Source organism: Dromaius novaehollandiae, chromosome 21 (assembly GCF_036370855.1).
Source record: "Dromaius novaehollandiae isolate bDroNov1 chromosome 21, bDroNov1.hap1, whole genome shotgun sequence".
Classification (NCBI taxonomy): domain Eukaryota; kingdom Metazoa; phylum Chordata; class Aves; order Casuariiformes; family Dromaiidae; genus Dromaius; species Dromaius novaehollandiae.
The window spans coordinates 2,757,214-2,782,023 of NC_088118.1; the positions used below are offsets into that span (position 1 = coordinate 2,757,214).

General features: G+C 47.2%; 1 protein-coding gene across 2 annotated transcripts in view; it reads right to left on the bottom strand.

Annotated features, from left to right (window-relative positions):
* DIXDC1 (DIX domain containing 1) overlaps positions 1 to 24,755 on the bottom strand; it is a 44,573-nt gene extending 19,818 nt beyond the window's left edge. The window contains exons 1-6 of one of the 2 annotated variants that reach the window (XM_064524224.1): positions 24,699 to 24,755; positions 23,213 to 23,333; positions 6,939 to 7,068; positions 5,920 to 6,045; positions 3,918 to 4,170; positions 2,596 to 2,703 (exon numbers count right to left, since the gene is read on the bottom strand). In XM_064524224.1, coding sequence (XP_064380294.1) covers positions 2,596 to 2,703; positions 3,918 to 4,170; positions 5,920 to 6,045; positions 6,939 to 7,068; positions 23,213 to 23,269 — 674 coding nt within the window. In that variant the 5' untranslated portion in view covers positions 23,270 to 23,333; positions 24,699 to 24,755. Of the gene's footprint in view, positions 1 to 2,595; positions 2,704 to 3,917; positions 4,171 to 5,919; positions 6,046 to 6,938; positions 7,069 to 19,325; positions 19,606 to 23,212; positions 23,334 to 24,698 lie in introns of those variants that run through there. The other variant, XM_026105844.2, reaches the window with a different exon arrangement.
* Between the last annotated feature and the right edge of the window lie 55 nt (positions 24,756 to 24,810).

A 24,810-nucleotide genomic window follows, 5' to 3' on the forward strand; every position in this document is an offset into this window, starting at 1 on the left:
GCTGCTGATGAACACAATACAATTTCTGACTGTCATCTATATTTTTGAGGGAACACATCTACATACTGGATGGGGAAAATTCCATTCTCAAGACATGACTGAAATCTAATTAAACATCACAGCATATTCCCAGCTCTAATTTAAAAAGTGTTTTAGCTCCAGCTTGATCCAATCTCTGATCATTTCCTGGTGAGCTACCAGTCACCCTATGCAGCTCCATGACACCGGATGAGCAGAGCTCGGGGAGCGAACCCACGCACACTGCACCGGGCAGCCTCCACGGGTGGGAGTTCCCTTCAGCTCCTGATCCACATGCACAGGGAGCAAAGTGGAAAGGAAGGACCCAGAAGAATCTGGTGCAGTTTCAGAATCTCTAGCTCAACCAGAAAGCATTTCCTGTTAATGGCATTAACCAACACGAAGAGTATTTCTCTCAAATGCACAGGTTGTTTCCATGTTTCTTTTCCCTGACCACAACATCCTCAGCTTTTCCAGAATTAGATCCCATTAAAGCTTTGCCAAATCCGTCAGCCTTTGCTATTCCAGCCCTAGGCCTCTATCCACCCACATCTGACATCTGGAATTTCTACAGTAGTTGCTATGCTCCAATGTGGAGATGTGCTGTTTTACTCCTGAAAACAAGACAGCTTTAAAAGTTCCAGGCACAAACAGATTAAAAAGGCAGGAATTCTCACTGAAAGGTGAGATAATTCACTTGAGATGTGCATCTGCATGCTGGAACATTGTTTTCTGAATCCATACCAAACAGTCCAGGAAAATTGCAGAAGTCACATATAATATAAGAGGCTCTCACCACGTTATGTCCTATCATCAATAATAATACCCACTACCATATACTAAGAAAAGCTCATGGCATTGTGGAGGGGAAAAAAATGACAAAGGAATTCAGGATGTGCATCCATGGAAATACTCACCAGTGAAAAGGGGCAAGCAGCAGCTGCCTGACAATGCCCGATAGGGTAGGAGAGTACCCATAAAATCCTACAGCCAGTTCGAACTGAACAACAAGCAGACGGAGGCAACACATTTCGCTCACTGTCCTGGTAAGGTCACTGTTAAAAAGTCTACATTGAAGTCCTGTGAAATTAGCCATGAAATCCTATTGCCAGGGCCAGAATTTTTATATCTCCCTTGGAAATGACAGCTTCAAAAGTACACTCTCTGCTGACATCATGTGGAGACAGTGGTCTGATACTGGCTCACATGGAGTTCCCATACCTTTCCGAACGTGTATGCCTTCAGTATTTACAAAGCAGGGCTCAGAGTGATACACAGCAAAGTTTTGAAGAAAAGTCCAAACTACTGTGCTTTTTCTGTCTGTTCTGTTGGACTAAGCGACCCCAGTTCTCACGTACCCTCCCCATACTGCAGAGCAGCAGAAGCGCCCCAAGAAATCCTGTGGAGAAATCCTGCCTGCAGACTCTGCCAGTGGCAATCAGCCCCAGACAAATGAACCTCCTCACTCCTGGGTGATGGAAAAAGCCTAGCTGAGGCAGTCTCAGGGAGTGACCCAGGCTGGATAAGGAGACAACAGAGCAGAGCTGGGGCTTAAACTGGGGCCAGGAGACCGTGACTCAAGAGAGCTGCAGCCGTGCCCATGCAGCTCTGCCCTCTTAGTCTGTTCCTGAGGAGCTCAAATGGAGCAAAGCATCATGCCCAGAAGGAGATCTGATACGTTCAGACGTCCAGTCCTTCTTTTTCAAGCTACCAACACAGTGGTCAGGTTCACAGCTGTGAGTTGTACCACTTCCTACAGGACATGTGTTACATGCTGCAGTTCTAACCAGTCCTGGCTTCTGCAGAACTCATTTCTTTAGAAAGCTTCCACTTGCCCCAGCTTGACCTTACTTAACTTTTGCTAGTGAATCCCCAACCAAGGCTGCAGGCTATTTATAGGACAGAACACATACTTCTCAGGATCCAAGTCCTACTTTAAAGGGCAAAACCACCTCCAGTGGAAACCGCAGTGAACTCTGACTTTTGGGCTTTGCAGCAGTACAAGGGAGATTTTTCAATAAAACAATTAAATGCTGCACTGGACTGAAGATGAAAGTCCAGAGGATGGAAGGGTAAATTAGATAACTGTAAAGCTACAGACAGAGGTGATGGATGAGAGCATAAGGGCAAGGAAAACAGCTGCTGATCTCCAGGGACTACAGGTCTGGACTAAAGAACAGTGCATTACTGTAACTGTCTCCTGTTCAATTCAGGTTACCAGTAAAATCCTGGACTGGGTGTTCCCTGATCCTATTCCCCTGGTCTGGCTGAAGGGCACTCTAGAGCTCTAGGTGCAATTTTAACTCAGGAGTTCCCAGCTCTCATCCATGTGTTCACACCATGGATGAGATCAGTTTTATCTGTGGGAGAAAGGGCAGAAAACCATGGCTTCATGTTGGCTCCTGAGACACCACTTTCCAGATCAGCCAGGAGACTGTAGTTTGGGAACCCTCCTTTCTACCAAAAGGAACCAGACTCTGGTGATGAGGAAGGGCACGTTGAAGGGAATGCAGCGTACTGACTCTGCCATGCACAGGACCATGAGGGGACACATCTTGGCAACAGAGAGTCTCTTACCTGGAGGAGTGGGACTCTGAGGGCACATTCTGCTGCCCTTCATACTGCTGCACCAATGCCCGGACACTCCAGTAGGGGTTTCCAATCTCCTCATCCATGCTGCTGTTTCTGGAGGTAATAATCACAGAATGAGGGAAGCCTTACCTGGCAGGGGCAGAAATTATCCTGGTCTCCAAGGAGGATGGCAGGAGAGCTGATGAAAGGAAGGTCAGAAGGAGGGGACAGCTAGAAAATTGCCATTTTTTGAAGAAAATCTAGTATCAGGGAACTTTGTTCTGTATTCCTGGTGTGAGGAAACACAGGCAGATAGGAGCTTACCTTTTAAACCTATCCCCAATTCTGTAGCTAAAAAAAAATTAGAAGAGCTCTGGGAAGACAAGGAAAAGAACAACATACGCAAATAGAACAAGGATTGGCTTTCCTGAAGAATTCTTGGAGTAAGGCCTTTTCAAGAAAAACCTTTAACATTTAATTTTTCAGCAAAATAAATCATTTCAGCCTCATTTCCAAATTGCTTCATGGGTACTCCCTTGAGCCAGTATAATATGGGCAAATGACCTTTAACTGTGTAAATGAAACCCTTGATAGGCAGCCATCTGGCTTCCATTTAAATGTCATTACTATTATTATTATAATCCACATAGCACCTTTTGCAAGTGTTAAAATGTGCTTTTCAGAGTTACACATTCCTTCTGTACATGGATCATTTCCCCTCATCATCACCAGAACTCCTCTGCTTACAGCTGATTAACAGCACAGAGCAACATTCTGCATCCGTCTACAGCACGAAGCGTTAACGTTGGCATGAACAGCAATGCAGAAGACAAAATGGACTTGGACAATAGGAGCAACACTAATTCTGGCAAAAACCACTTCCAGGCCTGTAACCAGGACCCATAGTTAAGACCTTAGTTTTCTGTTTCACTTGAAACGATAGTCTCCAAGTACACAGCACCAGGACAGGGCACTGTGCTCAGTGCGAGGGGGAGAAAAGGAGGCAGCCTTGGGCACAAAGAGGTGTTCTTTTGCAGTGAGATAACAGAGATCCAGCAGTTATTTTGCTGTTAAACCTGAAAAGAAGCTTAAATACCTGTAGTTTTCATCATGAGGTGGCCAGGCCAGATCAGTACTCTCCTTTGTCAGGCCACCATCGGTTTCACTGAAACAGTAGTGCTTTGTCTCCATTTGTTTGTGCAGCGGGAGACTTCCTTGCACAGGGAAGCATCAGGATAAAGAGGCACTTTTTTTTTTTTCCTTTAAAAAGGTATTTTGCCCAAGTGCTAACACAGCTTGACCTCACATAACCAGGAAGCACCCCTTACCTCTGCCTGTGCCGAAAAACATCCCGGCCCAATTGTGAGACATCTTGACGAACATCCGCCAGAGCGGCCACCGCCCCTTGGGCCACGGCGGCAGCTGAACGAGGCCTGTGACTGGCAGACGATGCCGACGTGCTCTTCCCCACAGGGCCAGCTGGGGAGCTATGATGCACTGCTCTCCCCGAACCTGGTTTGAAATGAGCAGCTAAGGCCAGGATCAGCCTCATGATAGATTTCAAGTTTCCATCGACAATATCTGCAAAATGCAATTAAAGCCAAGAACAATGCCATTAATATGAAGTCCCAGAAGAGCTGCATCTGACCAAGTGTGAATGCAATTAAACCCAATGGATCACGCCAGTTAAAAAAAAAAAAAAAAAAAAAAAAAAAAAAAAAAAAAAAAAAAAGAAAGTACTATGCAGATAGGACTGCATTACAGCATGGATGCTTAGTTTTGCTTGTTTTGTACCAAGCAGCACACTGACTGCCACCTACAGATCACAAGTTTAAGTGCTTTAATCAGGCCTGAGCCTTCCCTCTGTGGGCATTTCAGCTAACAATCCAGCAGGTAATGTGACAGCATATTGTAATTAGTAAAGCTTCTCTGGACGAGTACAGCAGTCACTGAAGACTATCCTTGTCCTAGCAGCTGCTCCAATCAGCAAATGGAATTTGCATTTTTAATATGAAAGACAAGAGAGCAGCAGTGTATCTTTTTAGTAGGCGTCTTGTACCTAATTGTTTGTAATAAATGATGGTCTCACACTACATGCTTTCCTCAGCATCTAAACTAGCTCAAACATGTTGATTGAGCTCACTGCAAAGATGAGCCATTCTTTCAGATTAGGATTTTTTTAAAACCATTTAGTGAATTGAAATACTCCAAGTCCATTAAAGATAACAGGACTTAGACTTCCAAACAGCAGAGACAGCTGGGCAGGGGGGGAGAAGTCACAGGTGCTGGAAGCATAAACGCTGGTTATTATTTGCTTTACGAGCCAAAAAATAAGAAATAGTCAAAATGTCACAGTGACAGTTACCTCCATGTCTCTCATGGAGAACATGAAGCCATGGATTTGTGTGACATGTCTGAAGTCCCAGAATGAGTCAATGCATCATTGTATGTCCGGGTTGATAGATTTGTTATGGAAGAGTTACCAGTATTGCCACCACTTTTACAGTCATGAGCTGGTAAGAATTAGTTTGCAACCTTACTGAATAAGCCTCCAGGCTGCCAGTAGCTATACTGTGGGGACAGTACTCATTCCTTCATATGCAAATACTAAGCTTCTCACCTTGAGGCCTATAAACCAGCAGCTTGTGCTCTTCTGCTAAAGCCAGGAAGGGTCATGTGCTCCATGCAGTCAGTCCCAGCATCCCTCTCCTGCCCTCAGCTGCAGGGCCACAGACAACAGGCACAGTCCCCCTCCCTGTACAGTCAGCAAACCGCAAGGATGAGGGCCTCTTTTCTGCCTCACGAGTATCTTTTTTCCCCAGTCCTTGTGATATATGACTAAATCATGCCATAGACATGTGATTTTGTGTACTGGGTCTCTTTCCCATTGCATGCACTGTTCTTCTCCGCACAGGAAACACAGCAGAGTCTGTAGGCCACAGGAAGCATTATCACAGGTTTCCAGTGGTCCAGAATTATTTTTCCCAAGGCTCATTTTACAATAACAGATTTGTACGTCCTTTCAGGGAGACAGTCCAAGTCTGTATTACCCATTACACCATTACTTGATCTTCTGACTGCTTAATAACAGGAGAAAAGGTGCTTCTGTTCCTGTTCACTGAATTTTGCTACCAAAAGCAAATAAGAATACAGTGTCATTCAACCCAAAACCTATTACCAAACCACAGAAGGAGGAAAAAAAAAAAAAAAAAAACAGCAAAAACACCCCCCCCCCAAAACCAACCAGTTCACTATCAGTTTAATATGAACAAAACACAACTAGGCCTTCAACAAATAGACTCATCTGAGGCTCCCTCCAGGGGCACATACCTTTGGCTGATGTCTGATGCATGCGGATCTTTTTTGATGCCACAAACTGTAAGACCTTCTCCACATTTTCCCTCATTTCCTGCTGACTGGTGGGATTGGCCTGAACTCCATTTAGCTTCTCGCCAGCTGCAAAAATGGAATACCTTAATTACAGAGAGGAAGAGAACTGCTTGGTGCAGTCTCAGGTATGGTCATAAGCACAGGGGCTGATCTTGCAGTCCCTGACAGGATAGAAGAGACATGCGTGATTTCTTTTCCTGCTCGTAAGGTATCCAGAACTGGGGATAACCGGGTCAGAGATGGGCACTGCAATGTATTACCTGCAAAGGGGCATTGTGAGCATACTTCGTTATTCCAGGATTGCTCCTAAATCAGTCTGTGCCCATCTGTGTGGGAACATTAGAGGGTACTGCACAGTCTGAGAGAGAAAGCACCACCTCCCAGAGCTGCTTCTGCTCAGCCTCTCTGTTCTCTTCTTATGAATACCAGCATCTCAGCAAGCAGCTCACTCGTTTGAGAGTGCCCCGCATTAACACCTGCCCGCGTGTCAACTCCCAGCCCTGCCCTAAGCATTGGAGGTGCCGCACTGAGTCACGGTGACACATACGCACAGACAGGCAGCTAGAGGCCCCCACCACAGTGAGCACCTAACACCATTCCTCTATAAAGGAAATCCTTTCGTGGCCATATCCCAGCCATGTGGGAATTAACACAGCCTCCGACAGGTTTCAGCACGTCTGCCACATGATATGTTTGAGACCACGAATGTATTCGGAAAGGTGCCCAATTTGGCTAGCCCCCAAAGTGACGAGTGACTGTCTGCTAACACATCTGGACTTCAGTAGAATTGCCTGCATGACTTACAATTTTGTTTCCTTTTAAAACGGCCCACTCTCCCCAGGTTTGACACTGTCAGCAGTGCCCACCGGTCAGCCTCAGAGGTCCGAGCCAAGGCCAGCCTCTTCCACACAGCGTCTAAAACTGCAAGATGAAAGACAGTGCCACGTGGCATTACTGACCTACAATCTCGATAAGCGAGGAAAGGATAACTCCATCTCGGAGATCGTGTCTCAGGTCTTGGACTGGCTTTATTGTTGGCTTCTTCTTCAGTTGGGAATTCACCCAGGCCACATACGCCTGTAGTTGTTGCTTGAAATAAAAAACAAAACAAACTGTTTGTACATCACTGCTCTTTGGGGGAAAGTTGAATAGCCCTCACTTCTCTCTCACTCTTCCTCAGAGATTTCATAGTCTTCTGCCTTTGAAAACAAACACAAATGGGTCTCATCCCAAAGCCTGCTGAGCACCGACTGACATCATTGCACACTGTGGTGCAGTTCAGCCCATGCCAGGACAGGAAGAGCAGGCAGGCAGCAGGACAGGACTCGTGCTAAGCACAACTGAGAAGAGCGCTTGCTTTACATAACGTCTACTGCACACAGGTGCCAAAACAATGCTGTCGGCCCCTCATTTTTGGTGCCAAAATTATTTTGCTCACAGTAGTTAACTCCTTTCACTCCCACCCCAAAATATTTGCTTTCAGATACCTGAAAAGTAAAAAAGCCACAGTGCAGAAGCAAGAAGCCTGTGCAATAGCCCCCATTAAACCATGCCAATTACCAAAAGAAACCACCTAGGAAGTCTGCTCTGAAGGGACCACAGCCTCCCTCCTCCTTCGCACGGCAGGCACAGCTCACTTGCAACAGTTCATGCAATGGCGATGAGCCACCCTGTTGCACAGCACCCTTCCTCTGTTCCCCTGGAGCTGCACCAGCCTTTCTAATGGACCAATTCTGTTTCTATACAGAGCCCTGAACACCTGGAGGCTGCCTTGCCACAGCACTTAGACCTGCAAGACCTGAGAGCAAAGAGCACCAAGAGCACTGCCCTTCCGGCAGGTCAGACTGGGTGCTGCGTCGCACAGCTGTGGATGCTGACACGAGGGGAAGACCAGGGAGACCCCGGCTCCTGGTTGATGCGAGGACCCATCTGCCATCACCGACTGAAAGGCACACGGCCCCTTCACGGGGCCTTGTCATTTCTGTCTCCCTCTCCCTGGCACTTCCGTGGCTAGTGGGAGCCCTGGGGAAACTGAAATCCCTTTGGGCAGGGTTTGTGCGGCACGTGGAGTGTAAACAGACTGATCCATTTATAGGATTACCTCTCTTTCACTAAGCTTCCCATTATTCTGCCGGTGCAGCAGGTTTTAAGTCTCCATTTCATATTACCTCAGCAATGTCAGTCACAGTTTATGCTTTTATTGCCAAGACAAAAATCACATTCTGATCACAGCCTCACTTTAATTATCCTGACAAGGGAAATCCAACTTGAACCGCAGCACGGCTCGGTCTGCTGGTTCAGAAAGGTGCCCGGACACTTGTGCTCAACCAGTTCTGCTCACTCAGCAGCGAGCGGGAGAGCAGCACAGAGGCACGGAGCCTGGGCGGCTGCCCACTTGCTTTGAAAGGAGGAAGGAGAAGGGCAGAACTGGTGCACGCTTGCTGGAGCAGACGTGGCCCTCCACACGGATTGGGTCTGCGTGATCTTCTTTGGCTGCGACAGCAACAATACACGTCAGTTTGGCCTGCCCAGTTTCAGAGGCCTCTAGTTTCTACTTAATCCCGCATATCCCCTGTCACATTAACAAGCATTGCCTTGACTTCTGTACCTTCTGTAGAAAACGATGATCCCGCACTGATTTTTAGATCAGCAGTAATAACAGCGCTTGCCAGGCTGCAAGAGGCACCCCAGCCTCCTGCGAGTATACTTAAACCAAGCATGTGGGCCCTGAGATCCAGTCTCGCAGCACAGTCTAATTCCAGAGCCAGACAGACCACAAGCCTTCTATTACACAGGCATTCAGTCAAGCTTTAATTTATTCAAATAATTATCAGTGGAAGAGAAGTAGGTTTGTTTACAGAGCCATCTGTTACCCAGTAATACAGCATCAGCAGCATTACGGAAATATCTGGATTCAATAAAGACTTTCTGAATAGGGTTGCATGAAAATTGCATCTGAATTCTACATATTTTAAGAAAATCTCCTTCTCACAGATTGTGTTTACTGCTTTGTACTCATTTTTTTTGGATCATTTTACAAGTTCTAAACTAGCACACTATATTGCGCTAATTCCATAGGGGCATAACTCCTTCCAGCCTGCAGCAGCTTGCGATTCTACGAGAGCCTATAGGGTTCTTCCATTCAGAAACCTCCTTTTTCACTCAAAGAAAAAAAATATGCAAAAGTAGAGGCTTTCACTGAACAGTTGATTCTCCATTTCTCCTCTCAGCATTCTTTGTGCATCTACAAAAATGTATTTTTTGCCACACTGTTAATCTCTATTATTTCTTAAAAGCATGAGAAGATTGAAAATGTTATTAGAAAGAAAAAACCCTTCTAAATCCCAGTACATTTACACTTTAAACGATCCTAGTTAAAAGAAGGATTTTGAGGCAATGGAATATGAATGTCACCATTACAAAGGCGAGAATTTCATAGCAGTAGCTGCTACAGTACTGCAGACTTTCACTTAATTAGTAGACTTAGTATCATTTTTCCACTAAAGCATAAGATTTTCCTGTAGCTGTTCAGACAGTTGGTTTGTTCATCATTTCCGATTTTGTGTCCAAAAAGACTTCAAAAGGTAATGACTTTACCAAGGCACTTAGATTCCAGCGCAGCAGGCTGGGGGGACTGGTCGCAGTTTAACCCCCCTGCCTCTGAGGCTCTTCTGTCTCGCACCTTTGCTCCCAGAGCAACTACAAGTTCAGGAGGTACCAGGTGGTCTAAAGCCACACTTCCACCTCACGTCCCTCGAGCTGCATCCTCGGTGTTGCTTCCCTAGAAAAGCAAGAACCTGGTCAGAGGGAACAAGTAACCCTTAAAGCAGCGGTCCCTGCTGTGAAATGCCAGGCTTTGCGAAAAGACAACTGGAAAGAATGTAATCCTTAATGCTGAGTTTTCTCATCTTGCCCTCACTATTCCTTCTGGTTATTTGCAGTTCCTACTTGGAATATCCAGGCTTAGTTAGACCACAAGAATTTGAGGATCAGGATTATTTTTCACTTTTTGTGCAGCACCCATCCCAAAGGGGCTTGGTCACAACAACAGTTACACCACTCTAGTTAACAAAAAGAGACCCTAAACCCAGAGGCAGGGCAGACACAGCAGACCACAACCAGGCTCCGTGAGGGATGCAAAGTGAGCCTTTAAGCCTAGAAGGCAGGAGCCCATAGCACCCCATACCTGCTCCGTGCCCTATGCTTACAGCTGCCCCAATCCTTTGCAGTTCTGCTGCTGAACCTTGGCCTTTTCAGTAGGAGGGGAAGGTCCTGCTGGACCTATTACACCGATTCCTGCCATGTTTAACTCTGCTGGTTTTAGCTCCCCACAGAAGCTCCAAATTGCCCAGGATTTAACAAATCCCTGGAGCTTCCCCTTGTCGGTTTATAATCCGGTCTGGTTTACGGCTATATCCAAGAGCACTCGGAGACAGAACAGCTATTGTTCTAACTAGCTGAATAATTCGACCTTCAGCCACTCAGTAGTTTTCTGCTACTCCCCTGGCTTTTGCTCTGAGCTTCAGTTCAGCCACATCCTGGACTTAACAGGGCAGACATGAGGGTCCAGTCCCACACCAGTATATTTTTTTCAAAAAGCAGGATTTTCAAAGGAAAAAAGCATATTAGCCTAGTCTAAGATTTACTATACAGAGCACAGACTATTAGGATTGTGATGGAGTTAGGTTTAATCCTATTTATATTAGCACAGCTTTGTGCTCCAAAAAAAGGCCAGGTTTACCTGTATGCTGCAACTAGGAAAGTAACTCCCTTACCTGAAGGAACTTGGAGCGCAGACTGCTTCAGCTCCTCGGCAGGTCACTGCAAGGTTCTTAAACCAAGTCACTTTAGAAGCCCTAAAAGACTTGTAGGGATTGGAAAAGATTTTGAAGCAAAGTACTAGGGCCACCTGCAAGGGTGTAAAGGGTTTGACAACTTGCAGGTACTTCTGCTAGCGTATTACAGGCTACCACTTCAGTGAGCAGCGCATCTGTGAGGGCGGGAGTCCACTTTAGATCACTTATTCAGCATATATGCTCCAGAAATGCCTTAGGCCCACTGGTCACAGCAGAAGAGCTACAGAGGTCAGGAACACATACCTCCAGGCTTGCCCCTGACAACCAAATACACACTGCCTTCACAAAGAGCCCACCCTTCTAGGGTCAACGCCTTTTCTCAGGGGCTGTGAGCCCTTACTGATAATTATAATTAAGTGTCATTACCGAATATTTTCCACAGGTGGAAGAAAAGCAGCAGTTCTACTGCAGATCTTCTGCCAGCCCTAGGTGTCCTTGCCATTCTCGTTTAGGCAGTGTAATTCACCACCTGCTGCTTAGGGCTCATGTTTCTCCCCTCTCTACCATCAATCAGCCCCATCTGCCTGACAGCGAATACAGGCAGACCATGATGCCTTGGTTTGCTAGTCTGTCCTTTAGTCCACCCTTTTTCCCAGTGCCATCTATATGATACTGTATAAGGTAAATTTTCATCTCCTCTGAGCTTAGGGAATTGCACATTTTGAAGTTGGCCATCAATGTCACTCTTGGACAAAATCATTCCTTAGCAGGCAGATTTCTCCAGAGGGCCTGACCTCCTTGTTCCTGTGTTACGGGAGACTCCCTCCCGTGACACCCCGTGCTCCCAAGCAGAGGTGCTTTTCTGCATTCATTTGATGAACCTGACTCTTTCCTGACTGTTGGATTTAGGGACTCAGCTTAGAAGAATAATGGTGCTCATAATCTTTACTCTGCTTTTCCTTTATACCCTTTGGACACTGCCCACAGACCAAGTCTAACGGGGTCAATAGTAATAGCCCTCATGCTACGAGGTTGGTCCCAGCATGAAATGCATTTAGTGCCCTGTGTATTCAGAGCACTGAACCAAATGTCTGCAACAACAAAGCTCAAAGGGTGGTCTAATTGCATCAGGATGTAATGTTTAAGGCCTCGCATGATTTCTAAGCTGACATCTTAATTAGATGATCTCTGTAATCTGCCATCCAGTGCTCCTCCAGTTTGCGGTCTTATGTTTTTGTTTGATGAGGCCTTTGCAGAAGCAGATAATAAAAACTCATAAGCAAAGAGACTGATGTTTCTCTCTGCTCCCAAAGCCAGCAGAAGATTTTTTTTTTCTGGAAATCACTGCTTAAATATGATTCAGGCTTTTTAACATAGGGAGATAGCCTCTGATGTATCCAACAGTGAAACACAGCCACTTAGGACCAGAGTGATGCCAGAACGTCCATAAATAGAGAGAGGGCTCCTCTTTCATTTAACTCTTACTTTAAAGCAGGACATGTAATTTTTTTGAAAATAACTTTTGGCCTGATGTATATTTTCCGTATCTCCTATAAATAGCCCACCTCGAGCACAGAAGATGCCTCAGTACAGCAGCACTGTTTGGAAAAGGAGGCATCTATGCAGTTTCATGCACACCAGGAGACAGAAATATTGTGTGAGCTGAAAAGAGAAAACTTGTGACTCTAAACAAGGAGACCTCCTTAACCCTTATTCCCTGAATGCAAACACAGACACTTCCAACCTCCTAACAAATCTGGACAAGGATTTTTCACTCATTTGCTGAGATCCAGAGAGAAGGATTACCCGGAAGTTTTGATGAAAGCCAGCAAATATTTCCTATGTAACTACCAAGCTCAGTTTCAAAGAGTCAAGCAGTGCAAACCTTTTGGTGGAGCAGGCCAAGGAAGCCCTTATCCCAAACTATGGTTTAGGCACACTCAGTTTCTTAGTCTTAATATAAACCCTTTCTTTAGTTCCGCGAATTCATCTCAAACACTAGCCACCTGTTTTTTAGCCACATTCAAGAATGTAAAGACTACAGTCTTCAGTTCTCTGATCTCTTAGCTCACACAACATTTCTGAAACCACTGATTTTGACTGCCCTTCACTGGCTGCTCAGGTTGGTCCAAAGATTTTAGAAAGCAAGTGCCTGCAACTACAGAAACCATTGGCCAGATCTTTTAAATTTCTTTAGAGATATTCCTGCCATCTCTGTGTGGTCAGAGGAAATATAAGGAGCTGTAAATCCAACTCTCTGTGCTTCTCAGCACGGATCTCACACAGGAACTGATTCTGCCCGTCATCTAGAAGGTCAGGATCAGGAGAGCACTGTCCTCGTGTCCGGAGGGAGAAGAGCAGGGATTTTTGCTCAAAGCCTGGCAGTATAGCAGGGCTGAAATGACAGCTGCCTTTGGCATCTTGGCTAACCACTTGTTCCTGGGAGGGGAATAAATGACTAGCCTGCAGTGCCTGTTTGGTCTATTACAGGAGCAGCTCACTGGCAGACTTGCAGATGCTAGCTCAAGTGCTGGGAGGTCTGTGAAGGATGAAGTTTAGAGTTGAAGGTGCATTTCACATGTTGCCCAAGTACAAACAATAGCAAAAATTTCCAGAGCACCCCACTATCTTTCAGGATACATGATTAATGACTTCAAAGTTTACCACATCTTTCACTGTCCGTTATCCACAACAAGCAAGACCTGGGGTGCTACGCAGCAACGCCCAGTTCCACCATAAGTGAGAATATTCAAACTCCCGAAATTCCCTTTGTCATTTTAATTTTTTTCGTGTTGCGCAGCCACATTATGAACAGCTGTCCTGATGCATGCCAGAGACATTTGACTTTCAGTGGAAGATGGAGTAATTCTTACATGTGCCTACAAAAACTGCTATTTTATTCAGTTAGCGTTGCATTTCAGAATACATTTTGAAAGAGCTTAATAGATGCAAATACAAGATCTTTTTACACAGCTCATGAAGCCAGCATGACCACTCACGTCTGAAAGACAGTTATGCTCGGTAGTTTGCTACACCTAATAATAACTAACCTTGAGCCTCCTCCCGGGAAACTAAACCTAGGTGAGCAGATGGCAGGAAATGCATGTCTCTAACAGCTTTTTATCTCCATATAACCAAAGAGTTACTTTATTTGTGCAGAACAATTTTTTCCTTTTCATGTAAGCAGCCTTTTTCTTCTGCTGATATTTTGCCAAGACGTATCCTCGCTGTCACACAGAGGTCTCACCTGTGCCACCCATCTTCCAGACGGGGGGTATTTTGGGGCGTGGTAACTGAGCGAGCTTTCTTCAAATAGTGATTTTGCCTGTCACTTTCATAACACCACAAACAAGCGTTCTCCCTGGGATTAATCCATTTTCCACCCATACTTCTTTTAACTCCCATCTCTTGTTTGTAAAGGTCCTGCGATTACTCACTACACCTTCCACACCCACAGTGGCAGTCCTATGCACTCTTCTTATGTTCACAAATCTGAAGGTGGTATCTGTTCACTTAAGCCACGTTGCTGTGTTACGGATCATTTCTGGCACTTTTGCAGCATGTTTGAGTACCTCAGCTCCCCAGTCTGAGGGAGGAAAGGATTTCGAGTTTTGAGGCTCTTTTCTCTTTAAACAGACAGTGTTTCCACCCAAGCAGACATGCAAAAAGCTGAACCGTAGCTCTCTTACTGTAAACTGCCAGCACTTTGGAGCGTATGATTCTCTCTGATTCAAATGGTTCCACTACACCCAAATAAAGTTTAAGGTCTGTCAAAACAAACTGCTCTGAGACATCATCTGATGCTTCAGGAAAGAAAAGGAGCATTGTTCCTCATTTAGGAGCACGCAGTCACTAGCCCTGCACAGGCAGAGGAAAGGAGCTTTGTAAGAGGCTAGGCACGCAGTGCAGCCGAGCAGTGCCTTTGCAGGCAAGGACCTTTAACGTAAAGAGAAGGGGAAGGGACAGCCAGTGAGGTTACCTGGTAAGGGCGCAGGGCACTAAAGTTGCATTTAGGACACAGACTCGGTTCCTCGCTCTGCTTGCTCACCATGAATTTGGCAGCCCACTTTGCCCCAGTGTGCCTCAGTTTCTGGCTGTAAAGCAGATGTACTAATTTTTGCTTTTGTAAAATGCATTTGTAAAATGCTTTGAGATCTACAGTGGTAACAATAAACCTTTGCCTGTTACTGTGCAAATGCACTGGTAATGCACTCTGTCAAAGGACAGCATGGACGCTACTGTACAACCAAAGCACAGTCTACCTTAGTCACACAGTGAACCCCAGGCAGTGATTGAATCTTACCTGCTGAACCCCTAATCTTGTGTAACAGCAAACTCATCTTTCCCTTGCTGTTAGTCCTGCTGCTGGCTGGGCACCAGGGCTTTGAACAAACGTGTAAGAATTCCTACCGGAGCAAGCAGCTGCCTGCCAAAGAACATCTCCCTGTAAATCCAGGTATGGGAAGCCCCAGCCATGTTTTCTGCTGTGTGTGCTTGAGGCAGAGCAGAATCACAGAGCAGCAGCTGCCTGGCTTCTTGTGGACCAGACCAGACAGGCAACCTGGCAAGAACAAGCAGCTCTTCAGCTCCAAGACTTTCTTGCTTTGGCCAAGCCTTAAACAAGTGAGCCTGAGCATCCTGTGGCTTTAACAGCATATGACCAGAAGTAAAATGCTAGCAGATACCCACCAAAGTAAAGCTGATGTGAAATGAGACTCAATCATACTACGTGGAAAATAGCATCTCTACAGAGCTTGAAGCAGTTGTGAAAGCCAGGCTCTGACCAGTCATCACACGAGAGGGACTCAGTGCTGCAGGGAACACGCAGGGGCGGGCTGGCCCTAATGGGCTGAACCGGACAAAAGAGACTGGAGCCAAAACAGCTCTCTTCACAGCGAATCCTATTAGCTATAAATAGCACTCATTGCAAGGGCAGGGCGAGTGCAGGTTTCTGCTACTGAGATCCCAGCGGCAGAGACATTTTTATCACAGGTCACACGTTAGATCACGGGGGACAGAACGGCTGCGAGTGCAAGACAGTAGCAATGCCAAAGATGTAATGCCAGAAAATTACTTCAACCAGAAAAGCAAACCAAACCCAAACCCCAGCCATTTCTCACAGCAAGGATTCAGATCTCACAGAGAGGATGCTACCTAATCACCTCAGGCGAACGGACAGATACAGCAAACCTCTAACAGTGAAATGAGCAGAGAGACTGTATGTGTGGGAAATAGAGGAAACTCTCGTTTCAGCCACCACTCAGCTGTGAACCCACCGCTCGGGGGAAATGACTACACACCACGCTCAGCGAGGCGGCAGGCAGCGAGCGGCCCAGCGGGGTGAGAACCCAGCGCCGTGCCTGCACCGCACCGCTCCCTGCGCGGGCACTGCTGGGGAGCAGCAGTCCCACCAGCAAAGTGCACTTCCCTGCCTAGGCAAAGCCTGACGCAGGAATCTTCCACTGCCCTTTGCTGCTGCTGGAGACCCTCATTCAAAACAGCCTCTGCTTGGGCTCTTGAACGTCCACCGCCCTTTGCATCTCCAGGGAGCAGCCGATCCCAGTCCCAGGCTTGTTGTTCAGTGTAACCTCGGAGGGAGCAAGTTGCCATTTCAATGACTCCCTGTGCACAAGCAGCTACATAAGGAGTCTGCTGGAGGAGATGATCTCCCTACTTCAAAAGGAGAAGGCGGAGAGGGGGATAATTGTTAAAGTAGAGCCACATTAATGGCTTGGAGCTGTCAGGGCCATTTCTGACACATTTTCTGTGAGCCCCATCTGTCTTAAGCAACTCACGGAAGCCTGAGCACGTCTTAAATAAACTGCATTTCCTCAAAGAAAGAGAGCGACCTGAGGCCACATGGACAGAGTCACCACAGCAGAGACCCCGTGCTCTACTTTTCCATATGTTATAAACTGCCGTTTACAGCAGCCACGCATTCCCAGGGCACCATCCAGCTGCGGGACTGAATTATTTAGCTGTCTCCGAGCAGCCTAAGAGTCTCTAAACAGCAGGGAAGCACCTTCAAGGCAGGATATTCCATTAATGAAAGAGGGACAGGAGCTGTGTGATGCCCACAGGGGAGTTCGCTCCATTTCAACATTAAACAAAAGTTACCCTGCTTTAGATGGCTGCAGATGACACTCTGCAACCTATTTTGGCTCAGGGATGCTGAAAGGGAAGGGAACTACACAGCCCTGAACTTGCAATTTACAGGTGCCCTTTAGCAATCTGTGATTATGTTAATCATGGAGAAAGCACCAATCTAACAGGTTATCTGTGAAGCAGAACTGCATTAGCCACAGAAGGGACAAGGATGCTGCATTCTCCACCGCTGCTCACGAGATAATGAGGCTGCCCTGCCCGGGTGGCCTTCAGCCAGCAGGACGGATGGGGAGGGAGGATGCAGAGAAACCAAAGAAACTTGTCTGCAGCCTCTCGGCTGTGTTGGGTAACATTCCAGGCAGGGATTATAGGCCAAAGGTGCAAGACACATAACCAGCGTCCCTAAAGAAACAGAACTATACCTAGCTTCCAAATGTGTCCAGGGTTGCACCGGAGCTCAGCACATATACCTATAAGCTTGCTAGCTACTTACTTATTTGTGTGGGCTAATCTATGCACAGATTTGGAAGGTACGTCCTCATATTTCAAGGTACCTAGTCACAAAACAGCCACCTGACCACAAAAGATGCTCTACCAAAAGCATAACAGACACTGAGTCAGCAAGGCAATTCTTGCAATTCACTGCTTGGGTAAAATTGTGTCTGACTCTTTATCTTGAATCTGTTTTTACATGCAAACATTATGCTTAGTAGCCACTCACTTCTCGCCTTTTAGCATTAGGGTCCTGTGTTGAGATCAGACACCTTGGGACACTCTATCACATCTGGGGACTTACACAAATAGCCACATAACGTAGAAAGTCGGATAGAGGGGAGAGTATGGCTGCTGGATCGAACCAGAAGACAAGGAGTTACACAGGGTTTCTAGTTCTTTCCCAGCTCTGTCAGTGATGTGATGTCTGTCCTTTGGCAAGCCACTCAACCTCTCTGTGCCTTAGGCTTTGCACCTGCAAAACTGATTTTAAGTTGCCCTTAGTTGTAAAGTACACGATGTGGCCCAGTGCAGAGATCCCAAGTGGGAGACATGGGAGTGAATCTCAGGTTTTACCGTGGCAACTGAGCAGCCTCTGGGTAAAACAAGACCGGCTGGGTAAGGCTGGCATTGAACGAAAAATTGTTTTTCGCTCCCATTATTAATATAATGGTACTATTAGCTTACGCCAGAGAAGAAAGTGCTGCCCTTGAGAACAGGAAGCGTAACCCTCTACAACTTGAGCTAAAGTGATACCTGCGCTAGCTAAAAATGAGACTGAGGTTCTCTGTGGAGCAGGGGATGGAGTATTTACACAGTTAAGCAGAGCATTAAAGGGAGACCTGCGGTTGGCATGAAGCTGTGAGGTTCAAGTTTCACACCTCTCTTGTTTTGCCTTCGATGACTGCTGCTGCTAAGCTTGGAAGGGGTGTGCGTTTGCTGTAAAGAACAGGGTACAGGGGCGGCACAGTCGGATGGGGTCGGGGCTTTGCACAGACAAGGAACCACTAAACACACCAGAACAGGATATGTGCTCTAGGAAAGAATAAAACACACCAAAAGACCATCCCCTCCGCCAGGTGAGAAAGGAAACAGCAGCCACTATTTGCTTCCAGCACAAGCCCCCACAATTTTCCTCCCTTCCCAGCTTACAGGCAGGAAACGGTGCTCCAGCACGGCTTGCAGGATGAACTCCAGCCAGGCAGTGGCTGCCCTGGCATTTTGTACCAAGTCCACAAATGGAGAGTCCTGCCCAACTAACTTCTTGTGCCCCCTAAAGAGGGAAGCAAACAACAACCTGCCCTCCCCTTGCAGTCTCAGCATTCCCATCTCCAGAATTTCTTGGCAGTTCTCATTCCTTATTTTATGATTTACCTGGCTCCCTGACAGCAGAAAAAGCAAATAAAGAACACTTCAAAAATGCTGTTTCCCTGACCAAGCTGAATTTCAGTCCCCAGAAGTTCAACCTGCGGAACAGGATGGAATAACAAGCCAGACAGACTGCTCTGTGTCAGCCTTCCCCAAGAACCGTGTGTGTCCACAGAGCAGATTTACAGACTTTCCGACAGCTCTCAGACACAGACACCTCCCATACTCAAGAGAGGAGTCACTGCTACAAAATAATCCATTCCCCACACCCTTTCTGCACTTTATACTATTTCTGACACAAGAATAAAAGCTCTGCAAAAAAGAATAAAAAATCTGAGCTAAAAACATCAGCTGCAAAACAGCTACAAACTCTTCAAAACTACTGCTGTTTCGCAGACCCCCGGCTGCGCTGCTCAGTGTGCTTCTCTGTTACTAAGCATCCCTCCCTCTCAGAAATCGTGCTCATTTTGCTCCTTTTCTGTTCCTCAGAGCGCTGGGAGACATACCGGTTCCTGAGAGAGGCTGCACAAAAGCAGGCTGCCCTGCCCGGGAAAGGTCTGCGTGAGACTCGGGACGTGCATTTACCTCCGTGCAGCCCTCCTGCAGGATATCCAGTAAATTCCCCCTGGCCAAACAGGCGAGCATTCTCCACGAGCCCACCGACGGGCGAGGGGCTCAGCAGGCGCAGGGCAGCTCCTCCGGCTCGGGGCACGACCTCCTCCTCCTCCGCCCAAAGACAAAGAGTTGGAGCTCATCAGGAACCGCGTTCATAGTCCCATCTGTGCAGCCCGCTACTGCACGCAGGAGAGTTGAGCCAAAGTCGGGGCTTGCACTGGGCATGCTCGCGAGGGAGCTGCCGGGGGAGTAGCAAGCTAGATGTCACACGGTTCCTATAGAAACGCTGCAGCTTACAAGATGCAGGCCCAGGACCGAGCTGGGCAAACATCTGAAACCTATTTCCAGCAGCCGTTCTCACGCGGAACCTGCTGCGTGCAAGAGATTTTCAAACCCACCAAACACAGCGAGCTCTGTCCGCCGTGGGGGCAGGGGAAGCAGGAAGGAGAGGGGCAAACAGCAGATGTCTTGCGCAGTTAGAAAAGTTAGAGGGAAGCCTGGAACAGCCTCCAGCTTTAGCTCTCCGCCAAGGGTCAGCAGCCCTGAAGAAAGAGCAGCGTTTTCAGCCATCCCTGGAGAGGCAGGAAACTGCAACCAGGCTACAGCCCAGCTAGTAACATCTACGCAGTACCAGGCTTTACGCTAGCTGCCAGGCAAAGCTGAGGAATTAAAACAAAAGGAAGAAAACTTTCAAAACAGAATTAAATGCAATTGCCAGCAAAGTTTCTAAATCAATAATAATTGCATTCATTCCAGAAAACAGCTGCCAAATATCTCCAGGCAGTCCCTCAAACTTCACCTCATCTTAGAGGGAATGCCAGAAAAAAACACGACAAACCTCTAAGAATGGCTGAAGCCACCTTCTGCCAGAGGCTCTGGCTGCCAGTCCGCAGAGCAACAGTACAAGCACTGTCCGGTGACATTCAGGCTCGCCTTCAGATTCCATAATATTTGGTTTTGACCAAGTATTTCTAAATGAGAAGACACATTTAAAAACAAACATGTTTTTCAGCCTAAGTATTGGAAGGATCTGGAGGAAAAAGCAATGGCAGAATTTTATCACGCTAATACTCTCTCCGCCACCCCTGGAGAGGTGCAGCTCTCTGCAGTTCAGAAAGACAAGCAATAGGTCATTCACCACTATTACCAGTACAACTCATTCAAAAAGGAGCTAGCCACCTCCCCAAAAATAACATGAGAGTTTTAAATTATTTATGTTTGTCTTCCTTACAGACTTTTAATAATTCAGTGTGAACTAAGACTTTTATGTTATTGATTGTAGTATCACAGCTGTTAAGCAAAATAATAAATATTGTGAGGCTTTGCATAAAATTCTTGAGAGCTGGCATTCCTGATGGTTAGCACCACGATCCAGCCTGCCTTTGAGACTCAAAATGGCTAGTTAGATGGCAATAAATATTTATCCACAGTTTGTACAATGCAATCAAGTTGAATGTGCCTTTGCAGTTTCAAGCAAATTTCATACATAATCTGAATAAACAGTTTCCCCATCAGGCAGAAAGTGACCTCATTTGAGTCTTTTCTACGGACTTTACAGTGATATTCTTGACTATATTGTCAAAGAAAGGTCATATTTACTATCTGTTTTTCAATGCTACATAGTAAATATAGAGTCATAGCAGACTTCTAATATTAACAGGTGAGAATGCTAAGGTCAACCCTTCTCTATATTGCTTGAATTTATGGAATAAAGAAAAATAAACTCAAGATGTACCGAAATGAAATCAAATGCACGCTGGCTGCACAGAGAGGTGGCAGATGGCTGTCAGATGTTCTCTGTTTTTAGAATTTATTTTATGAATTTGACAGCAGGTTAAATATTATATGCTCATAATCCTCACAAGCTCCAGATATTGGTACTTGTCCTTTGAAGAGAAGAGAAGCCATAGGGAGGCAGTCCCTAGCCACAGATTTTACACTGGAGACATGACACAAATTCACAGGATTTACAAAATAAATAAAAATAAGAATAAAGAAATAATCTGTTCAAACAGTACAGAAATATGAAGCACACACAGGATTTAATGTCGAGTGTATTTTTAAAATCATGATAAGCTGATATACTGAGAAAAATGGTTCATTTATCATGATCCTCAGTGGCTTGTAGTAGGTGTCCTGTTACATTAGCAATGGGCAACGATGAAGCACTTACTATTAGCGCTTGCACTCCATCATGTAAGGACTACAAAGCATTCGGGCAATGGCAGGATAGAGGAACTGCCATTAAGTCACTGCTTGCTGTGCAACCTGTATTTGACTACAGAAGCTTTACATGAGGTTTTGACGGGCATCTCCAGTTTGTCAGGGATGCAGACTGGCTGCATTCAGAAGTCAGACACGGCTATTTAATCATCTAAACTTAAAACAGTTCCAAGCTCCCAGTACAAGCTCTCTGTGGCACTAGCCCCAGTCAGAGCCTCAGCGAAGAGGCAGTCACACAATATGCCACACATTCGTCAGCCAGAGCATGCACTTTTTTTACCCCTAGTCCCTCTACCCCCATTTCCTGGCACAAATGGGAGGACCTAAAGCCGGACGTGTCACCTATAGTACAGCATTTCCATCCCTGAGAAATGCAGAAAGACTACCTCAGCTGAACACTCTAGTGGAGCTGTGAAGAAGCTGCTTCGGATCGGAGAGACTATTCAGGTCAGAAGCCCTCCGCTGCCTGCCTCTTTGGACCACCAAGAGAAGCTGGGACTGAAACACGAAATTCAGGTGCTTCCTTTCAGTCCTGCCTCCCTATTGTGTATTCCCTGTTCTACCAACTTGAACACCAGCACAGCAAAGGGCAAGGTGGTGTCATAAGTGCCAGGTTCAGGTACAGGCCTGCTCACAGTGTGGTTCCCATCAGAGATTTTGTCATCAAAGATTTGCTTCTATATGGGGACTCTTATCTTAAACAGAACTGCCTCATTTTGACAGTACAAACGTGAGAGAAACTAGGCCACTTGTGTTGGCTAGCCCGAGCGGCAGAGCACGCTGGGCCCTGCTTTTGTTTGTAACAGTCACACCAATGCAGCTGGGGGGAGGCAGGTGCTGAAATACCTTTTTTTAATTATAACCCAGCTCTCTCCTCTTTGTGTTTCACTTTTTTACTCTTGTAGCAGGAACCATATTTTTCTTTTGGTTTTATAGCATCGTACAAGAGGCCTTTGAATGTTAACTTTGCAAGAAGCAAACAAAAGAGCTTCTATCTAAAAACTAATGCTTCACAATTCTGCCTTTCAAGAGTGGCTTTTAAAACTCCCTGAAGGTGAATCCAAAGTGAAGGGGACTGGGCAGCGATATCGAAAGGGCCCTGGCCTCTACTGTTCCGGGTGTGAGTGACCTTCAAAACAAACACGTAGGATGTCAGTCTGGTTGGTGGCATTGCCCTCTCCCGGCCAATTTCAGCATAACCCTTGTACTTTCCCACTGCCAAAGCATGGGCCAGGTACATTACAAAGCCCTGTTCCTTCTCCATTTCATGTCTTCACGGTGTGACTGCCATGGTGTCACAGGAGCACCATCCGTATGAACACCTAGGCCTTCCTTCAAGCCTCCCCTCCAAGGATTTTAAAACTTTTTATCAACATTCACCAGCTGTTCCCTTCTACAGCTCTTGGGAAAGACAGAAGGATCCATGGCTACACTTCAGATCTCGCCGATAAGAATTTGGTTGGGGAAATAAGGGCAAGTGAGTTTGACTCTGAAACAAAGTATGTGAGGCCACAACTGCAGGAATAGCACAAAGAGCTGCCTAATGCAGCTAACGCCTTCATGTCACTGAGCTTCTTCCCCCTGCCAGCATCCAAAAGAGAGGACAGGCCCAAAAAGGACTCCGGAAAACTTACAGAAGATGCAGCAGGCTGTGATGTGCGACAGGGAACCACGTCCACCAGAGTTCCCATGCTGGTTGCCACAACTTAAGTCAATGCTAAGGGGAATGTACCAGCGCTCCGTCCTCCTTGAAACCTGAGGAGCAGAAGCAAATGTATTAAACACAAAGGGAAGAAACTTCTTAGGGAGAAGAAGGGGGGGACTTACTAAGGCAAGTCCTTAATTTAACCAGAACAAAGAAGGAAAGTTGCCACCTTCTTTCGTTGCCTTCAGCAAATATATTTAAGGGCTACAGTCTTAGGACTTAGGGAAAATTACACATTTCTGTATCTTATTTCATATGTGAACTATGTACAGTGGACAGAATTCCCTTGAAACGTATGTAACATCAGGATTCCCGATCACAGTGGCTCATACTGCACAAAGGAGCTAACTATCTCTTTACAGGCGTAGAGGGGGAATCCAAATTCAGCACAAGTTAAATATGCCAGGCAGTAGGAAGTTTCTCTGCAGGAGCCAAGTTATACTGTTCCCTACTGTCAAATACCGAGCTATTACTTAATTCAGTATTAAAGAACCCAAGCAGTAAAGATCCATAAATAATCTTGGGAAACAATTCCACACACTGACTTCTCTGTATTTAGGAATTTTTAGTAATCTACATTTGCACAGTCTTCTTTGAGAGGCCTGGAGTAAAGGCCGGTGAAAGGAGAAGCAGGGGAGTTTGGGAGAGTTAGCAGAACGCAAAATGCTAAGATTCCTTCAGGCAGACTCCTCAGAGTGAAGAAAAAAAGAAGAAAAAACCAGACAGATGGAATTATTATTCTTAAAAACCATTTAGAGGTGGGCCAAACGTAACCCTGCGGTTACTGTTATCTTTGGTGTGTCCCCCAGTCCGGGAGGGCCGGGACCAGAGCTGGGGCCCGGGTGCGACGGGGAGGCAGGGGGGCAACGGGGAGGCAGGGGGGCAGCGCCGAGGCAGGCGCGGAGGCTCCGTCCGAGGGGGCAGGCAGGCGCCAGGCCGGGCGCGCGGACCGCGGGCCATGGGGGCCTGTGAGACCCGGGGGGCCTCTGGGAGCGGGGCAGCACAGGGGGTCGGCGTGTGGGGAAGGGGGGGCGAGATCCCTGGAGAGGGACAGACCGGGGGCTGGGATCTGGGGAAGGGGGCCGGGACCCTGCGGTGGGGCAGCCTGGGGTGTGGGGAAGGGGGCCGGGATCCCTGGAGAGGGGCAGCCCAGGGGGCTGGAATCTGGGGAAGGGGGCCGGGATCCCTGGAGAGGGGCAGCCCAGGGGGCTGGAATCTGGGGAAGGGGGCCGGGATCCCTGGAGAGGGGCAGCCCAGGGGGCTGGAATCTGGGGAAGGGGGCCGGGACCCCCGGGATGGGGCAGCCCGGGGCGCTGGGCCGTGGGGAAGGGGGCCGGGATCCCTGGAGAGGCGCAGCCCGCGGGGTGGGGAAGGGGGCCGGGGCCCGCGGCGGGGCGGCCCGGGCCGGGCCCTACCTGCGGCGGGCGCGGGCGGGAGGCCGCAGGCCAGGGCCGGGCCCGGCGCGTTGCCGCTGCCATGGCGACGGGGGCGGCGCCGCTGCGGCCTGGCCCGGCCCGGCCCCGCAGG